At 37.5% G+C, this 19,764-nt stretch overlaps 1 protein-coding gene across 8 annotated transcripts in view; it reads left to right on the top strand.

Annotated features, from left to right (window-relative positions):
• IMPG1 (interphotoreceptor matrix proteoglycan 1) overlaps positions 1 to 19,764 on the top strand; it is a 57,459-nt gene that overhangs the window by 33,059 nt on the left and 4,636 nt on the right. For 7 of the 8 annotated variants that reach the window (XR_007902852.1, XM_051778033.1, XM_051778027.1 and 4 more), the window contains 4 exons: positions 12,559 to 13,130; positions 13,907 to 14,126; positions 17,136 to 17,346; positions 19,490 to 19,666. Coding sequence is in view for 7 of the 8 variants with exons in the window: in XM_051778033.1 (XP_051633993.1) it covers positions 12,559 to 13,130; positions 13,907 to 14,126; positions 17,136 to 17,346; positions 19,490 to 19,666 (1,180 nt within the window). In the remaining variant the exon portion in view is untranslated. The remainder of the gene's footprint in view (positions 1 to 12,558; positions 13,131 to 13,906; positions 14,127 to 17,135; positions 17,347 to 19,489; positions 19,667 to 19,764) is intronic. The other variant, XM_051778034.1, reaches the window with a different exon arrangement.

Here is a 19,764-nt window from a genome sequence, read left to right as displayed (position 1 = left end):
GTTGAAAACTTTAAATTCACTCTTTGCCTTGAAAAGAAGAGCTGGCTATCAAAAATAACATAGTCTGAGATTCTTTTAGGTATTAGCTCTTTTTCATGGATGGACTTTATTGCATTGGTTATCACATGTGTGCAGCTACAGGCTGGACATTACTACAGAATTCTGAATATTGAATGTCTACAACCTACACAACTACTTTAACTGTGCCTACCCGAGGCAGCAAATCAAAGCAATGAAAAAAATTCTTTCACACCTCCCAGAAAGATAATCAGACTCGGCCTCCCACACACAAATATACACAAAGTTCTGCATACAACATCTAGAGAAAGGAGAGTAAAAACAGGTGAGGGATGAAGAGTCAAACTAATGAGAGGTGTCCTTTTAAGCCATGCAGGATGGGATTTGTCAGGCTTGGGCTGCCAGTGGGAGGAATGAGCCAGGAGCATGTGTGAGGCTTCCTTCAGACAGTGCTGTGCTCACTCTGCACAGTGATGTTGTCCATGGGCAGTAGAGAGCAGGTCAGAGAGGATTAGACAGGCATGCTGGCCAAATGGTCATGGCAGTCACTCCACCCCTTGGAGTAGGCCAGAACTATAAGGAAGATGCCAAGCTGTCTTTAGAGTAAGCCTACTGTTCTGAGATTTCACAATAGAATTGAAAGAAAACCATAACACAAATTTCCAGACCTCTTATTGAAAAGTTCTGAAACACCTGCATCAGATGCTGTGGTTTAAACATTTGACTTTTCAAAGGGTTTTTCTTTGCTCTAGCACCCCTAAAATCTCAGCTATTTCTATTTTTCATTTATAATCAGAGTGAAAAAAAACTTTTTTTCCTACTGTCAGAATTGATACGTGTTCACTCTTATCTAGCATTCCTCTTTCTTCTTCATATTTTTCCCCCTCTGGAGTTAAAGCTCATTAACATATCTTCTGTATGGTTAACTTCTTCCTTTCTTTGCAGTCTTCCTGTAACTCTGTCTAAACCAGTATGACAATTCAGAAAGGAAGCCCTTTGTGTAATGTATTAGGAGGGCTGTTATTTCAAAACCTAAGCAAATTTCAGCAGTAAAAAAAAGTAAACAAATATATAAACAGATAAAAGAGTTCATAATGTCTGCAAGAACAATAATGATATATTTTGGCTTCCTAAATGGTAAGAAGAAATTTAATTTGTATTTGTTTTAATTGTAGCTACTAATGAATTGTACAGTCCAGGTAAATGGTTATCCCAAAATCATCATGACCATCATGGAGGAGGCATTATTTCAGGAGAGGTTATTCCAGAAGTGTAGGACAAAAAAAAGCTAGCAGTAAAATTGTTCAGCTATTCAGTTGTACTGCATCTCAGTCTCTTCAGCCTGGGTCATCCTCAAGCTCTCAAGAAAACCTCTGAGATGAAGACTCTGCAGGGTATACCACAGGGTTTTTTTTCTGTGAGAAAAAAACATTGATGAGGAGTAGATGGTGGTCACATTTCTGTATGTGTAACTGATAAAAAGCCTAATTAATTGCCTTAGTTGCTCTCATGTTCACACAAACTTGTTGTGAGTGGTACCCTTTAATATTTTCTTCCTACCCAACAGTTAATTCAGTGGTGCACTCTTCACTCACTATTATTTCCAAGTAATCTTTAGAAAAATTCAGTTTTCTCCATGTTCTCTTTCTGCTTCTGGTTCATCCTCAGCTGCTTAAGCACTGTCTTTGCTTAGCATAACTTTCTATTTGGCATAACCAGCATTGTCACAGAAAAGAAAACCCCATTGCTTCTTGCAAGAACCTCTCCAGATGTTCCCAGGATTGGAATTCACTCATTCTTTGTGTCAGGAACGCTCATCATTTCTTTCACATCGATGGTTATAGAGGGTAAGAATCCTTTGTTTCTTTGCATTGTTTTTCTGGTTTTCGTATGTTTTCTTTGACCATAAACTGACAGGATTTTCTTGACATTATCCTCCATCAGCTTCTCTCTGTGCCCTTTCTGCTTGCTGCTTCAGATGTGTAAAGAATGATTTTCGTGAAGGTGCCAGCTGTTTGATGTTTGGAGAAGTGAACAGGTAGGTCTAGCTGTGTTATTTTCTCAAGCCCTGTATATGATATTGATTAGTCTGAAAGTTGTCTATGAACTGATATGAGGCTGAATATGTAAAAGTTTCAGCAGGCCCATATTAGGATATGTCACATTTAAGGAAAATTTCAGAGTATGTTCACTGTTTTGAGAAGTTAGAATTGCATACTCAGAGAACTACAACTATCCTGAAGAATCCTAAACATATTAGACTAAGTTATTAGCATCTGGTCAGAATTTAATGATAGGCTGCTGCCTAGCTGCCTCTGTGCCTGGAACAGCAGGAGCAATCTGAATAGAACAAAATCTACATCACATCTTCAAAACATACTTAAAAATGCTAAAAAGAAATGACTAGTCCAAACAAAAAGGTATGAGAGAAAGAGAGCACTATCTATTTTCCCAATTTAACACATGACTTGTTTAAATTATTAAGCTACCTAACTGCTTTGGTTTAGTTTTACTTTAAGGTGAAGCTTTGCTTGCTTCAAATATTATTTCTTGTTCATGACCCCCCAAATACACAATATAAATGCACCTTAACCAAAACAAGTGATAATTTTGTTTATATGCAGTTAATAATTCCAATGACTCATTGAAAGGACTGTGTGAAGCACAGAAAACAATTTATATTTTTGCAAAGAAAATTCGCTTATCCAGATGCCAATCTTCTGAGCTAAATGTATAATGAAAAAATGTAACACCTCTTTCTGCACCCACATAGGCAGCAGGAAGATATATCTCAGTGCTCTGCCTCTTGTTCACACATCCTATTAAGCCTCTTCCCCAGACAAAGGTGCATTGTTTCTGTGTGTTTAGCCCTGGACCAGATGCTCATAGTCTACACACACACTTGGAGTGTCTTTCTCCCACAGTCATTACTGTGCATTGCTGGTCAACTCCATTGTACTTGCCGCTAATTCTCAGCTACTTGTGCCCTTTTAGACTTTCACAGCTAACCATCCTTCAGTACCTCTATTTCCTAAATGCATCATTTCTCCTGTAATTTGCATCCCTCCTGATGATCGCCCCCTTCCAGTTCAATGCTATTTCACTGCAAACTAATCATCCCTCCAAATTCACCGTAATACTCTACTTGTCAAAATTTAATCTTTTCACTGTTTGCAAGAAGCTCTCCCCTATGAGTGAGATGCAACATATGTAATACAGGCTTTCACGCATTTCAGTCTTGGATCCCATCTTGTGTTAAAACCAAACCTTTCTGTTTGTGTGCAGAGACAAGATCTAAAGATGAAAAATTAGGGGGTTCTGTTGCCTGCAGCCTAGGAAGACAGGAGCAGCCACAAAGGCTAACAGAGACTCAGAGGAGAGGAAGGAAGGAGTACTTGCCATATGCTAACACTGAAAACTTGACAAGCTAACAACCCACCCATAATTTTTCTTCATCTTTGTTACTGTGTGTGAAGGAGCTCTCTCTCCAGGGGGGACATATAGGTGTTGCTGCATGTGGTCTAATTCCACTTTGTCCCAGAAAATTAGTTTTCTTTAGAAATAAAGGGCTAAAAACTTATTTGAGGCAGTTTACAGTCTTTAGACACAATTGCAATAATTCTAATCTCCTAATAAAAAGAGAATATAAAAAGGCAGAAATAATTTCAGAATTTGAAGAGCCAACAAATAACTTTAATATATCAATGTCCTGAGTAAAATTATTTTAAAGCCTCTGACCTATGCAGTGATAAAATTAGAAAAATATTTTGCAACAAATAATACAGACTTTTGGGCTGGGAGTGTAAGATTAAACTTTGCCAGGTTTCAAATGAATTAAACTAGTGAAGTTTACGTGTCATGAAGTGCAGTTGGAACAAATATTAGGTGAAGTGGCACTGCTGAGACTAACATGCCCTAAATAATACATTTCCCTCACTCATTAAAATCCTTGGTCTTGCTAGAAATGCTGGCTTTGAGAAGTAATGTGTTATGATTAAATGATATTAAAACTTTGATTTTCTAAAATCATTACGGTCTTCTCTTTGGAGGATTCAGTATCCTTCCAGCATAAGAAAGTCCATTTGACCTCAGCTTGGAATTTTTAATAGTCCATTCCTTGTTAGAAAAATCCCATGCCACCTGCACTGGACTATTATAGACAAGTTTTAATTTGGGTGCTCTGAATCATCTCAGCTCCATCATCTGCTCCATGTCTGGATGCAGTTTTGTATCTTGTGCCTCAGAGAGGGCTTGGCCTTCCAACTTTGATTTTCTCAGCCTGAGGCATCCTGAGATGCCTCACATAGATGGCACTGATGCTAATATCAATTTATTTAAGCTGCTTGTTAGTCAGTTTGAAAGATCCCATAGTATTTAAAACTAACAAACAAAAATACATAAAAATCTTAAATGGAGGTATATTTGCAATAATGTTTATACTGAATTTGATGGGTTCATGTTCATGAAAATCTAGTATCTAAACTTCTGCCAGGAGTGTCATACACTTGCATGTTGCAATTGAAAAAAAAAAAAAAAAAGTAAGTTCTGACTTCTGGTTGAAGACAACATGCATTTTTTCCCAAAAAGTTCTCAACATTTCTTTCTCAATGTAACTTTATACAAAGTTCTGTAGAGGAAAGGACTAAACACAATCTCAAGCAACAATATCCAGGAGTAAATTAGAAGGAGGCAGAAGTTTCCCTTTTGTTCTGTAGGACATCTTCATACCAAGGAAGATTTCTAAAGGAATTTCAAAGCAAACATACAGCTAATGGTTGTATGGATCCATTTGACTGCACTATGTAGTTATTGGTGGGTTTAGCATTCAAACTGCCTCCTCCCTGACAGCAGGTCTCTGGCTGGTATGAGCTGCTCAGATTCAGAATCCAAGTATGACGGGTGGATTTAAGAAGTTAAATCAGTGCTATGGCATCTGGCCCAAAGTCATTATCCATATCACTAAAATTGAAATGTATTCTTGCAATGCAACATGGAGTAAAACCAGCAGGATCTTCCCAGTTAAATATCTCCTTCTGTCTCTCTCTCAGAGAGTCATTTGTTCCATTTCAAAACTATGAGAAAAATCAGACCATCTACATCCAAGGCAAAATTTAGAACAAAATACTCCTCATTCTGTGACTTTCATTCCATGAATTGTTTTCACATACAAGTGACTATATAGTACAGGGGAAAAAAGTGTATTCAGTGTTTTCATTTTTCTTGGCAAGTCCTACAGTGCTCCTCTGATGATGAGATTTTAAGAGAGTCACCAGATTTAACTTTCTAATTTCATGTTTTTCTTTTCTGTTTTAGGTCATTGGTCAACACATTACTTGAATTTATATAATGTGATTTCTATTTTGTTTTTACCATTTTGCAAACTAATAAACTTCAATCCCACAAAACTGTCTGATGGTGTGATCATCTACAAAAATTTCCTCTGTTTTTTTCTTATGACACCATTAAGAAAAATAGAGAAAATGGGCAGGAATTTGGAGAGTAATTTCAATTCTGAAAGATAAATATTATAACTTGTCAAAACATTCTAAAGTAAAATAAATCAAAAATAGTATTCCAGGTTTTCCATTTGAGGTGCTTCAAAATCATTACAGCGGCATGCAGGAGTGTTTGCAACATTTAGATGGATGCTTCTTTATGTTTCCAGGTGTTTGTGAAGACTTAGGCTGTTTTCACATAGATTTCATTATTTTAAACTCATGAAAGAAATTTTTCAAATTTAATTGAGAACATTCAAAAATGGGAACAAGAGCTGTGGTTTTAAGTGAGATGTTTTTTATTCAACTTTGATTCTATTCCTTTGTGGAAGGATGCAAATTCAAGGATGCAAATACCAATCAAGTCCCGACTTCCAAAATTAGCATGGTACCTTGCTTGTTTAAGATATGTTTAAATGATTTTACTATGGTAGTAAATAGTGCAGAACTTCAATACAAAATAGCTTACAATAAATATTATTATAAATAACAGCATTTTTAAAGTTTCCGTTGTAAATGTACGTATTAATCCCCTTACTTCACAAGAGCATTTTAATCTCAGTCAAATAATTTTTTAGCAAGGATTTTACTCAGAAAAATGACTTTAAGAGTGCTTGAGCACTAGTATGTCATTTTATCTGGCAGTCTCAGAAGCAGATGAGGTAAAGGTTCTGTAAATGGTAAAAGTGACTTGTCGTGTTATGGAAATAACCTACCACTGACCTACTGTCCATACAAAGTATCTGATTATACCTGACCTGATTATACTTCTCCTGTCTGTGTAATATTATAAAACACTGTCTCAACATCCAGCTTTATAATCTTTATTGCAAGTATGAATAGTGTTAACTGTCTAAAGTATTTAATATGGAAATGCTGACTTTTCTTCTGCTGTAGACAGAAGAGTTGTGAAGTAAATGGATGTTTCTGTATCTTTTCAGAGTCTTAACTTAGAGAGGTAGAACAGTCACCATAATGAGGTGCAGCATCTCTTGAAGTCAGTAGAGAGATTGCAGTGGGATGATGGTTCAGACCTGAGTTTAACAGATTGACCACTCTCCAGTCTCTTTTCCACAGACACTTCCATTGCATAGTTTCAGTGCAAAATGGACTCAAACACTGTTACTCAGAGCTTTGGGGATGCTTCAAAAACACCAGCTATTCCTGTATTGTTTAAAGTACTTTTATGTTTCTAAAATGCCTCGTCCTCTCAAACTGCTGAACATGAGAATGCCAAAAACAGTTGTTAAGGTTTAACAGTCACATCTCTCAGCATATGAACTTGACACAGGTCTGTAAAGTAAGCTTGCCCAATTAGCTCAGTTGATTAGAGCACAGTGCTAATAATGCCAAGGTTGTGGGTTTGATCCCATTTACTTATGAGCTGGGCATGATGATCCTTGGGGGTCCCTTCCAACTCAGAATATTGTGTGAATTAATTGTATATCTATTGTATTTCCACTTGTACCCAAATGATTAGCTTGAAGTTGAAAAATTTTAAAAATTACATTAAATGTATTTATTGCATGACTTCAAATCTTTAAAGAAATAATCTTATTCAGAAAACTGTAATTGAACTAAAGTTCTTAATAAAACAGCAAATGGTAAGCTGAATTACTGTTTTTCATCCATGCAATGGCCAATGGATCAGAAAATGGTAATCAAAGAAAAAAGGAAGTTGTAATACCACAAGAAATCGATATTTCAGAGGGCTCTTACAGGTACAGTGACCAAACATGAGATTGCTAAAGGCAGATGTGGTTAAGGGAGCTTCCATTTCCCAAGGAGAGATGGATCAATCAAAATATTAACCCTCAGATATTCCGTAAAGGGAATTCCTTCTCTGTACTGAAAACATTGTGTGAGTTGAGTAAGACCAGTTAACTTGAATCAGTGAAAAGTTTATGGACAGTCAGGCTGTTGTGAACTGCATCATTCTGCTGCTCTCAGAGAGAATTCACTGCAATGAGGGAAAAGTTGCAGAGCAGTAAAAGTAGTCAGGGCTTGGCTTTACTCCTAATGGTTTCCTCTAAATCTTTATGCATCTTTGAGGAACAAGTGAAGAGTTCTTTGCTTTTTATTTCTTCAGTGATTGCAGAAGTAAGCAATACTACTGACCCCCCAAAAAAGAAATCATAGTAAAGATCTCAAAGAGAGATGAGAGCCATGATGTTATAACCCTCTTTGTGAAGAAACATCCCAAATCAAACACAGAGTCTGTTGCCGTGGACAAATTACTCAGCTAAGCAGGAAAGTCAGTAAAACAGGGTTGTCCAGTTGGTACCAAATAGAAAGTTGGCCTTGATGTCGGTGTGTGGAGCACAGCTAAAGTAGCATCCTTGAAAGATTAATTCATAATGAACAGAGACAAGATTATTAAGCTATAGTTGGTCAATGCCCTGAATTCTGAAGTGTTTTAGCTTTTCGGGTTTTGATTTTGCAAATTTTATGTTACCCTCAAGGGTAACAGAGTGTCAGGTAGGACTGAATGGCTCTGAGAATAATGAGGGAAGATTATCATTACTAAGTAGTATTTTATTAGGATAGAAAATACTCCTCTTGTGACATCATGTGAGAATGGCATTTATTTGCATCTTTGGTGCCAAGAATATTGATAATGAAGCAGAGGTGAGAGGTATGAACAATTTCAGAATAAACTGAAGGTTTCTCCTGGAAATTACACAGAGTACTACATAGTAGTGGAGCTAGAGATGCAGCTCTTAGACTGTTCTGTAAAAAGTTAGACTACTCAAAAAGTTTCAGTGAGGGCACTAAGGAAAAAGGGTTAAGAGAGTCAAGATTTTTTTAGCACTGAAGGTAGAGAAGAGATGGGGTTCACTCCCAGTGAACTGAGGTTCACTGGAGTCAGTGGAGAAGTTCTGTTGGTTTCACTGGACACTGAACCTGGCTTCTGAAGAATTCATATAGACAGTCAAAATGACAGCCGTAGATCATTCTGGATCTTCTGGCTTGCATTTACAATTAAAAAGAAACATAATCAGTAATTATGTACTGCAAGACACTTGTTGTGACCCATTAGGTTAATGATCCTCTTCTCCTAATTCTCCTAATCCTCATCTTACTTGTGCCCTCGTTAAAAACTAAAAGCCTTAAACATAAATTCAGCACTTTGTATACTATAGTCCTGTACCCAGGGATCTGGTGGCATTTCAGGCATCAACAAAATATGTAAATTTGAATGCAGCTATTTGCTGTTTATCCATCTGGTATTGATATCAGCAGAGCTGCACATAAGGTGATCCTTACTCCACATTATGGACCAATCTCTTAACTGCACACTCTTTCCTTCATTAGTTATTTTCGTCAGCCAGCAAGTATACAAATAGATACATATACATTGTAATACTGTAACTTTCATATAGAGAACATATACACAATACCCGTCACTGGACTTGGAAAATTTGTCTACTGCCAATAGGAAATGTCAGTGCTTATTAAGCTCATGAATGAAAAGAAATGCCAGGACCTCTTAATGCACAGGCTTCTGGGCCCGCTTATTAATGCAAACCCTCTAGAAAAACGTTTCATGGCAATATGACCTTTCCCAAACAATAACTCCTTATTCATGGTCAATTAAAAGTGTTTTCCTCATTTAAAAAAAAATGAGGACCAACTAATTAGATACCTAAAATAAAGTTGTTGAAATGGCCATTGATTTTTTTCTGATAACTCGAAACTATGTATTTTATTCCCTCAGCAGGGAATAAATGTCTGCATGCTGCACTCCTTTTACAAAGATTTAATATAGCATGGGCCCAGGAAATGGCCTCTTAATTTAGTGTTTACATATCTTTGCCAACAGCAGTTTAATTTTAGATATAAAACACTCAGTACAATACTGTCCTGCCTTGTCCATGTAATACAAAAAATTATCTAGAGAGTTCAGTGAACATCTTTGTGGGAGGATAAGTGGTGGCTGAGAGTTAGAGTTGTGGTTTTTATTGCCTGACATCAGTTTTTAATTCCCTGACATTGTTTAACCTTCAATATGGTTACTCTGGGGGTATAATTGAATTGAGCAACTTATTTTGTGCCCTCTATGTGTTCCCTACACCTAAATGATAGTGTTGTAGACCAAATTTTATGTTGAAATTAAATATGCTGAGATTGTCTAAATCTACAGTTTATACTTCCAGAGGTGTCATTAAATAGTTGTCTTCTGCTGTAAAAATCTCATCTACAAGGCAAACTGGTGAGGTTTTACAAATATTTGCTTTTTGATGAACAATGTAAGTGTATTTTATGTTCAATTGCAGAATTATATATATATATGTATATATCTATATATAGATCTAGTCCAACCCCTTTACAATAAGCAGGGACATCTTCAACTGGATCAGGTTGCTCAGAGCCCTGTCCAACCTGACCTTCAGAGTTTCCAGGAATGCAGCATCCACCACTTCTCTGGGCAATGTGTTCCAGTGTTTCACCACCTTCATCATAAAAAAAAAAGTCTTCCTTATATATAGTCTGAAAACCAATATATATGATGTTATATTTAAAAGCAACATTTGAAATGCAAAGGGGTTTTTTGTTGTTTGTTTTTTTTTTTTTAAGTGACCAGCAGGTCAAGGGAGGTGATTCTCCCCTGAATTCTGCCCTTGTGACACCCTCCCTGGAGTTCTACATTCAGCTCCAATATAAGAAAGATGTGGACCTGCTGGAATGGGTCCAGAGGAGGGCCGTGAGGATGCTCAGAGGGCAGGAGCACCTCTCTTATGAAGACAGGCTGAGAGAGTTGGGGTTGTTCAGCCTAGAGAAGAGAAGGCTCCAGGGAGATCATACAACAGCCTTCCCATACATAAAGGGGGCCTACAAGAAAGTTGGAGAGGGATCTTTTACAAGGGCATGTAGTGATAAGACAAGGGAGAATGTCTTAAACTGAAGGGGTTTAGATTTAGATTAAATATTAGAAGAAATCCTTTACTGTGAGGGTGGTGAGAACATGTTGCCCAGAGAAGTTTTAGATGCTCCATCTCTTGGATGGTGTTCTGAGCAAGGTGGTGTAGTGGAAGTTGTCCCATCAAAACTAGGTCATCTTTATGATCCCATCCAACTCAAACCAACCTATGATTCTATGAAATGTCTAGGTCTTCTTTGTTTCGCCTGTAGTTTTTAACTTCTTAGGATTGAATTTTATCAAAATCTCATGTAGACAGATGAAAAGCTTAGTAAAACCAGTTGCAAGTCATTTTACTGCTGATTTCAACATATTGCTTGCGTAGGCAAGTTGCAGCAGTAACGTGACACCAGTTAGACAAAGTACCTCCAACAGAACAAGTCAGTTGTCCCTGGGTTTGGGACTGGTGCTGTGCTACAGTAAGTGCTCAGCAGCCTTTTAGGTGAGCCCGTTTATTTTCCCATCGCAAGGGGCTAACACGACCTCTGTGGCCAGTCACCATCTGTCTCTCTCAGCTGGAGACACAGTGACTGATAAGAATTGGCAGCTTATGAAAACAGGTGATACATGTGCAGAGATCATCTTGGTATGCCCTCAAGGCCTTTTAAGTTACTTTGCTTGTAATAAGAGGATGCCAGAAGACCTAGTTTATGTATAGACCATATGTATATATATATACACACAGCTGTATGCCAAATATGCAACATATATATATGGTTATCCTGCTTCAAATCTGCTGCAGTTTTAAAGCAATTTCAGTACTTCTTTCTCCCACAGTTATCTTTCTAAAATATAATTTGCCTAACAAATGCCATCACAATCATGTCCTCAAGTGTATGCCTTCATGCTCAGAGAAGGTTGGTCTGTGGAGCTGCAGGCTCATCCCATCAGTAGATCATCCTGCATTAATGCCTCATGCACTAATGCTAAGAAAGCTGTTCTGAGGTCTCTTAACTGATAAGTGACTCTCACTCCTTATCGGCGTAACAAGTAATAGCAAGAGCTTTGTAAACAGAGAACATCACTAGGCTTTGCTTTTCTAATCTGTCTGTGTCTGTGATCACACAAGAAGCATGGGGATATCACAAGAGAAAAGCATCTCAAGTCCTTAATGAAATATCAGGGAATTAATTTAGAAGTAAGGAAACAAGGGTACAAAGAACATCCATGGGCAGCTCCTTTGCCATGGCCACGACACTTGCCACCTCCTTCAGTCAAGGATATTCCCAATGCAAAAGTTTTCTCTCCTTTCATATTTTTATTGGCAACTGGGAGGAAATTAGTGGGCAGGGAATGGAAGAGTTCATCAACTGGAGAAAAACTTCTTTCCTAACATCTGATAAGTGGTTTTGCCTGCAAGGAGCTGCTAAAACTTCCATGTGGAGAGTGGCATGTCCCTGGAAAAGGACAAAGTCATCACCTTGGGTAGATATATGTTGCTTGGAGGCCATCATTTTCTGTGAAGTTATGTGTCCAGGCAACCCAAATTCAGAATCACATTTAAGACACTTTAGATTTGGATTTCAGCTACAGCTATCACATATCCTAGATCTGTGCCAAGCCCCGATGGGGACCTCCTAAAATTTCTGCTTCAGGTGCAGCAGATGGTTTCTTAAGTTTTTAATTGTTTTCAGTGGTGCTGTTGGGTAAAGCAATGCAGCTTGCATCTGAAGGGGATGTACTATTTTTTTTAACCACAATTTATGATTACTGGCAAATACTAGCTTTAACTTCTGGCAGAGGGGAACAGAATGACTCCAGCATACAAGTGATCCAAGCAGACAGTGCAAAGCTGCGATCTACTCTTTCAGACAATATAAACTGACAGTGTGATTATGTGCCTTCAGAACAAGAATGTGCTTTAGAGGCTCAGGAAATACTTACCAAGTGTAACTAATAAACACAGAACCCCCAGAAATCTCATCACTCAAACATGTGCATGAGGTCTTTTATTCCAGTAACTGCTTCCTGGGTGATGGAACATTTTCATGTTTAGATAGTATTAAAGCTTATTTTTAAAAATTTTTCTGTGGAAATACTATATACAGGGTTTTTTTCCATGCTCAATGTTTTTTATGCTTGCTTTTCAACATGGCTGTTTGTTTTTACCCTGTTTTTCTGCAGCAGTTAAGATCATGGAAGAACCAGAATCATCAGGCGATGATGTTTTTGTAACAGCCAGCACTTATGAAACGTTGCCTTTCTTTATTGGTTCAAGTGATCTCTCTACCATGCAGCCTGAAGGTGTTATTACAGATGTGCTTTCATCAGACCAAATAGCACCACTGCCTGCAGCAACCAGCCCATCCTACAGCCCCTCTGAGATCATCGAACAGTCCCTCGAATTACCAGATTCCTCAGCGCCTACCCCTGAGAGCGCTGCCCCCGATGGCACTGGGATGGGAGTGCAGGATATCGCTGCCGAGTTGGATCACATCGGTGGGCTGAGCACAGCAGCTCTGGATGAAGGGGAGCACGGCAGCGGTTATATCCCAGTGCTGACAGCTAAGCCTGCAGAAACCACCCCAGCTCCTACGCTGAAGTATGTAACTACCAGCTCCATGACAACTGCAGGCAAAGGAAAAGAGCTAGTGGTTTTCTTCAGCCTGAGGGTAACCAACATGCACTTTTCTGATGACCTCTTCAATAGGAGTTCGACAGAATACAAAGCACTAGAACAACAGTTCATGCAATTGGTGGGTGAAAATCAACTTGAACAATATATGTGGCAGTTGGGTACAGTTGAAAGGAATACATCAAATTGCACAGTATTTTTACAATATCAGACCCTACTACAGTCAGTCTGATAAGCTGCATTTTTAAAGGATCCATAAACCTCACACAGTATGGAGACAGAATTTATGAAACCAGTGATGAAAGTTTTTACTTGTTCAAGAGACTTCAGACATATGCCTGGCATGTAATTTATTTGGCTTTTTCTTACATTCACTTCAACAGTATAGCAGTGCTGATTACATCTAAGGCTTGTGTCTGCTTGCTGGATTTTAAAATAGGCCTTTAAAAATATATCATAGCTTAGCAGGGGGACTGTGATTAGATATGGATTTTCTCTATGGGTACAACAGGGCAGCAGGTCAGCTCAGTAACACGCCTATTATGCTGTGCCCCAACCTGCCTGGATTCAATGTTTGAAAATAATTAAAGTTGGCTTTTGAGTGAGGTAATTTTTTTCTCTTCCAGATGAATAAACTCCCCAGCTGCTATGCATTTCATTACAGGGGAAATTGCTGCCCATCTATCTCAATCTATTATTGAGAAAGATGCAGAAGTCCAGAAGAAGATAGTGCTAAATGGAAAAGTTAATTTGTTCATGGAGTTTAACAGTTGTATTAAATTCAGTGAAATGAGTGTGTGATGTTTGTACTCCATAATGAAAAGTGACTATAAGAGAAATTAACAGCAGGAAGACACTGACAGGAAGTTAAAATAAAGGCAAATTTCTGTTTTGCAGCTCCTTCCATACCTTCAGTCCAACCTTACAGGTTTCAAGCACTTGGAAATACTTAACTTCAGGAATGGAAGTGTGATTGTGAACAGCAAAATGAAATTTGCCAGGACAGTGCCATACAATATCACAGAAGCAGTACACTGTGTTTTGGAAGACTTCTGTGATGCTGCAGCCCAACACCTCAATTTGGAGATTGACAGCTATTCCTTGGATATTGAGCCAGGTAAGTTTGTGTTACTAATGTATGTGCAAAGTCAGAATCAAGCAAATAATCTTTTTCAGATTGTTACAGCTCCAGAAGTATGACTGTTTCGGAAATAACCATATTAACAATAGCCTCCCAGTGATCTGGAATAATAAGAAAAAACAAGATGTTGCAAATTATCTGCAGGCATATTTTCATATTATAATGAAAAGCTGGGTGGAGCTGTTGGTCTGTGCATGTTCACCAACTGGTTTTCAGAGCCAAACAGAGACTCTCTAGAAGAAGGGTTGGGTGAAGACAGGTATAAGAAATGCTCGTGTGCATTTTACAGGCATAGCATGCAAATCTTGCACCTGAGTATGTAAACATAATTTCTGATGATTATTGCAAAACTGTAAGCAAACCATAGTTTAGAGCATCGTTAAATCTTTTTTAAAGGGCTACAGAGTTCACGACAGGAGGAGATAATTTCTAGAAATAATTGGATTCTACAGATACTCACTAATCAGAGCATGACTACATGTAGCACTCCATAGATTTGTAATTCCAGAATCCCTCTTGATTTAATAGCTTTCAAATAAGTCTGTAGTAGAAAGTCAGTAACCACACATCTGGACACTATTGTTATGTCAGAAGCTTAATGTTTTCAAAAACTATATTGTTCTATAAAAATTGAAGCCTGAATCTATCTTCAGGTTCTGGTAATTATTTCAGGACTGAATTTAATTTCATTGTCATGGAGAAAAATTATATCAATATCTGAGTATGCACATGCCTTTAGACATTTTGGTTAAGCTGTCTTTTTATGTACAGAACTCTGACAAGTCCAAAACAAAAGTCCATTTACGATTCATGCAGGCAGTTTCTAACCAGTTTTCTTTTTACATATCTCCTTGTGGCCACTAAAAGCACAGCTAGTTTGTGGTAAAGAAAGTTAACGAAATCACAGTATTCAAACCTTCAGATAATGTCATGATAAACTGATGTTTTGATGAAGAAATTATTAGCTAATGATAAAAAGTTAACTTTGGGCTACCACACGTTCCCTGCTTTAGTAGTAAATTTTCATTAAATAAAAATTAAAATGAGAAAGTTGCTAAAATGCAAACACATAAAAATTTAAAAATCTTTCATCTTCATCCATATTGGCTGCTTTACTGATGTGGTATTTCAAAATAAACAGTATTCTAATGAGACAGCTGTTCTTTCTAGGCTTATGAGCAGTAGTAAAATGTCAAAATAGAAGAATTTGTGTTTAGAAAGCCAGTATATTCCCATACAGGTATTTCAAAGCCCTCTGTTTTTATTTCAGAAAACAAACAAATAAACAACACCCCCCCCCCCAACCTGTTTAGTAAACTGAGGTAATGTAAGCAAATTCCTATTTATTTTGAAAGTGAGAGCCATCTAGTGGTAACAACGTTCTATCAAATTGAAACGCTGATGGGAACTGGCAGTCCAAAATATAGATCAAGAGTCAGGAGCTGCAAAAGGATGACTACATTGGTCATAAATAATACCATAAAGAAAGACTTTTAAAAATACCCGCATGCATTATTTCTGTAATCTAAACAAAGTGAAAACAGAAAGCATAACACAGCATGACAGGTATGTATTAAGGAAAATGAAATGTTATGACAAAAAAAATAACCCTCTAACCCAGCAAAGTGCTCATGCCAAGCTCTGCTTGTTTTTAAGAGTTTACATGTACACGCACTCACAGCCCAGGAGCAAAGTATATATCAAATCGACATGAGCATTGTGTATAGCAAGGGGAAATTGTGCATGCTAGAACTCACCAGTCTAAAATGCAAAACAGGAACTAGCCATAGAATTACAGAGAGGTCAAAAGTGAACAGCTCTGATGGATTCACTTCTACCACTGAAGCATATTCCAGTGTGTGTCTGAGATTTCCAGTACTGCTACAAAAAATTCAATGCTCATTTTTCATTAAAATTATTATTACTGAGCATCTAGTACAGAGCATGAAGTGGCTGCAGAAGAAAATTCTCAGCCCAGTTAGTACCTACAAGTAGTAGCTGCAATATCCAGTACAAATCTTTTTAAAATACATAAGTATTAAGGGTCACATAGCCCAGCTCATACCTGTATATCTGCTCTCACTTCCTTCTCTGTATTCTCCTTGCCCAGTTTTCTACATCTTTTTTTTCCCTTTCTGGATTCACATATCTTACTAAAACTCTTTGCTGGCAAGTACAAATTTGTATCATCTGGTCTGCTTCTCAGATGCAGCCCTCATCTTCACATCTTCATCACCCTATCAGCACAAGCTGGGCTGAGCACTGGGTTAAAATTACTCCTTTGGGGTCTTTCTTTTTTTTTTTTTTTTTTGCATTTTTAGTAAGCAGCAGAGAATAGAAAGGAAAAATAGACTTGTGTGACAGCTGGAGTTAGGACTTTAAGCTGTCTCTGATTTAGGCCTTCCCGTGAACATCAGCAGGCTCATTTTCACTTAGTCTCAAAGAGGCATCCCTTACTAATATTTAAAAAATAAAACAAAAAAAAAAAAAAGCAAGGCCCGCAAGCACATATTTTCTTTAAACCATGACAATATTTCTGGGTTGCAGATCATAGTACTTTGTAATATTCAATAACGTAATTCCCTCCCTCTATCTTGTCCTAAATTATGTGCTGAGGATCATTACAGCTGAAACTATTTCTCACACATAAGCAAGGCTATAGCACAGCAGCCATGAGTATAAAACTAGCACTTACAGTAAAAACAGAATAAAAATATCCAAATGTGAAAATCCTTGTCAGTGACATAAATATGACAGCTTAACAGTGAAGGGGTAAATAAATGCAGAAGTTGATATAAATTTGCATGCTTGTTGTGTCATCTACAGGAAGAAGGATGTGTGTCCTTCTATGCTAGACTCCATCCTCCTATTAACATGCCCAAGTGTCAAGGCCAGTAAATGGGAATTGTTTTCTCTAGCTGCCACAAAGCCTGCCAAGTCACTTTGTGGTAATGCTTCAATTAATAATTTACCCATCCTTTACAGCTGATCAGGCAGACCCATGCAAATTCATGGCATGTGACAAGTTTTCCGAATGCATAATGAACGAGTGGACAAAGGAAGCTGACTGCCTTTGTAAACCTGGTTATGCCAGCCAAGACGGATTGCCCTGCCGGAGCCTGTGCGAGCTGGACCCCCATCTTTGTGTCAATGGGGGGAAATGTGAGTTAGTTCCAGGAAGAGGAGCTGTCTGCAGGTAAAGAGATGGTGATCAACATGAATTCTCTTAACATCCTCCTGATAATGTCTATCACATGATCGAGTAGGGCTGAGTATTTACTTTTCGACAGCATAAACTAGGCTAATAAGCAAAAATCTCAACATTCAGATACCTAAAGTTACACTGCAATACCTTTCTAAATAGCCTCACCACAGCTAAATCCATTTCAGCCTGTTAGGACGCACAGAACACCATGACCTAGTTACTTTTTAGAAAAGTTACTTTTTAGAAATTTATCGGAAATTCAGGATCATTGGCAGAGATGACACACACAAAGCCATGCATTTCCAAATACATATGGGAAAAATGCAGTAGCACATTCATGGTTTGGATACTGATTATATAGTAGTATTTTCAGAAATTACATTTTCCTAAGATGTATTAAAATCTATATTCATATAAACACACCAATGAGGACTACTCTGATTCCAGACCACCCAATAAAGCACATTAGGGTTGAAGCTGCTATCAGGGCTTTCTGGGAAAGACTTGAAGATTAGCAGCTCCTCCTAACTGCAAATATATTCCGTAAGAATTTTCACACAAAAGTATCTTAAGTCAATATTGAAAACTACACAGTACTTGAACATATTAATTCTGTTTTAAAGGATCAAGTTTCTTCTCACTTTAAGACTAGACAATCCAGAGCATTATGTGAAACTGTATATTCAGTGTACACACAGTAGCTGACCAGCCACATGTATCAGTATAAAACAAGTTAAAATTCTTGCATTTGTTTATTCTCTCTTAATATTGACTTGACTAGGTTAATGATAGGTCTTCTAGCTTAATGTCTAGCTTAGGATTAATGTCAAAAAAATAAGACCACTGAGCAAATTATTCATACGATAATTTCACTGTAACAACAATACTGCCATAATCCATTTCCTTCAGTGGCCATCACAGAAAGATTAATAGAAGATTATATTGAATTCACCACAGTTACTGCCAAATTCCTGACTTGCAGAGTCACACTAGGGTAGCTGAAGTATTTTGTACTAGGAATCAGCCTGTGAGCTACAAAGGTCCTCTTCAAACTTTACTGAGGTAGCAAGGGGTACAGCCTACTCCTCCCAGACTGATGCACTAAGGAAAATAAAACTTTTTCCTTTTAGAAAAACCCTGACTTGATGTACAGTAATACATGTACAGTAATACATGTACAGTATTACATGTACAGTAATACTATCATGTGGAATTACAAAAGGATTAAAAATAATGAGCAAAAATTTTAGTGAATTATAGCAAGTTACAAACTTAGTCTCATCCTGACAGCTTGTGCAAACTTATACAGTGAGAGAGAGAAAATTATGGCCTACTATTTTCCCTTGTTTTGTGGATGAATTCACGCGGCACCATCTTAGTTTTTCCACTAACTGGAAACCCTGTGTTCTCACATAAAGTATGGCAATCTTCCCTTGCTTTAAAGGGAGCTATTTATAGAATCATAGATTCATTAAGGTTGGAAAAAAACCCCAAGATCATAAAGTCCATAAAGACTGAACACCAGTGTGTCAACTAAACCATAGCAGTGAGTGCCATGCCCAGATGTTTCTTGAACACTTCTGGGGATGGTGACTTAACCACTTCCTTGCATAGTTCATGCCAATGCTTGACAACCCTTTCAGTGAAGACATTTTTCCTCATGTCCAACCTGAACTTCCCCTGATTCAGCTCGAGGCCATTTCCTCTTGTTCTATCATGAGGAGTAGTGTCCCATCTATTTGTAGTAGAATTTTTATGTCAGGCCTTGCTACTCGGAGTGAAATCACCAGTATGCAGAATATAGGCTTCAAAGATGTGTTCAGACATTACCTTAAAACACATCTGAACTTCTCAGCTTCTAAAACTCAAATATCATTTCAATTTCACCTGTGGGGTTAGAAACTTGTCAGAGATGTTTAGAACACATGATTTCCCTAAAATTTGTAGGTTGACAAAGAATATATCAGTGTCTTTTTAACACTCACTCTCATGAATGTAAGAATATTATCTTTCCTTTATAATCAATCACATTATTTTCATGCAGATACATAGCAACTAATTGTAGTGGAAATGATGTGCTCATAATTAATTGCAGATTTTGTTTTCATTTTTTGTCTTCCTCTCCTTATTTTAGATGCCCTGTACGTAGACACCAGCTTTACCAAGGACAGCGCTGTGCCAAATTTGCTCCAGAACCCACACAACCCTTCATTTTTAAACCTCTCGTTCTTGGCTTACTAAGCCTTGCTTTTCTTTTCATCGTTTTAATTATTAAGTTAAGAAGAAAATGCAAAAGAAACTCTAATTTGCAGTAAGCTGCTCACAATCTTTTTTCTTCAAATTTCAAAATATTCCATTTGTTTCTTTTGCAATTTAAAATCTTACCTAAACAAAAATGTTCTGCATTGT

This window comes from Manacus candei, unplaced genomic scaffold (genome assembly GCF_025592945.1).
Source record: "Manacus candei isolate 608988 ecotype Guabito, Panama unplaced genomic scaffold, ASM2559294v1 h1tg000011l, whole genome shotgun sequence".
NCBI lineage: Eukaryota > Metazoa > Chordata > Aves > Passeriformes > Pipridae > Manacus > Manacus candei.
Note: the sequence above shows the minus strand (reverse complement) of the source record. Positions and strands in the feature narration are given on the sequence as shown.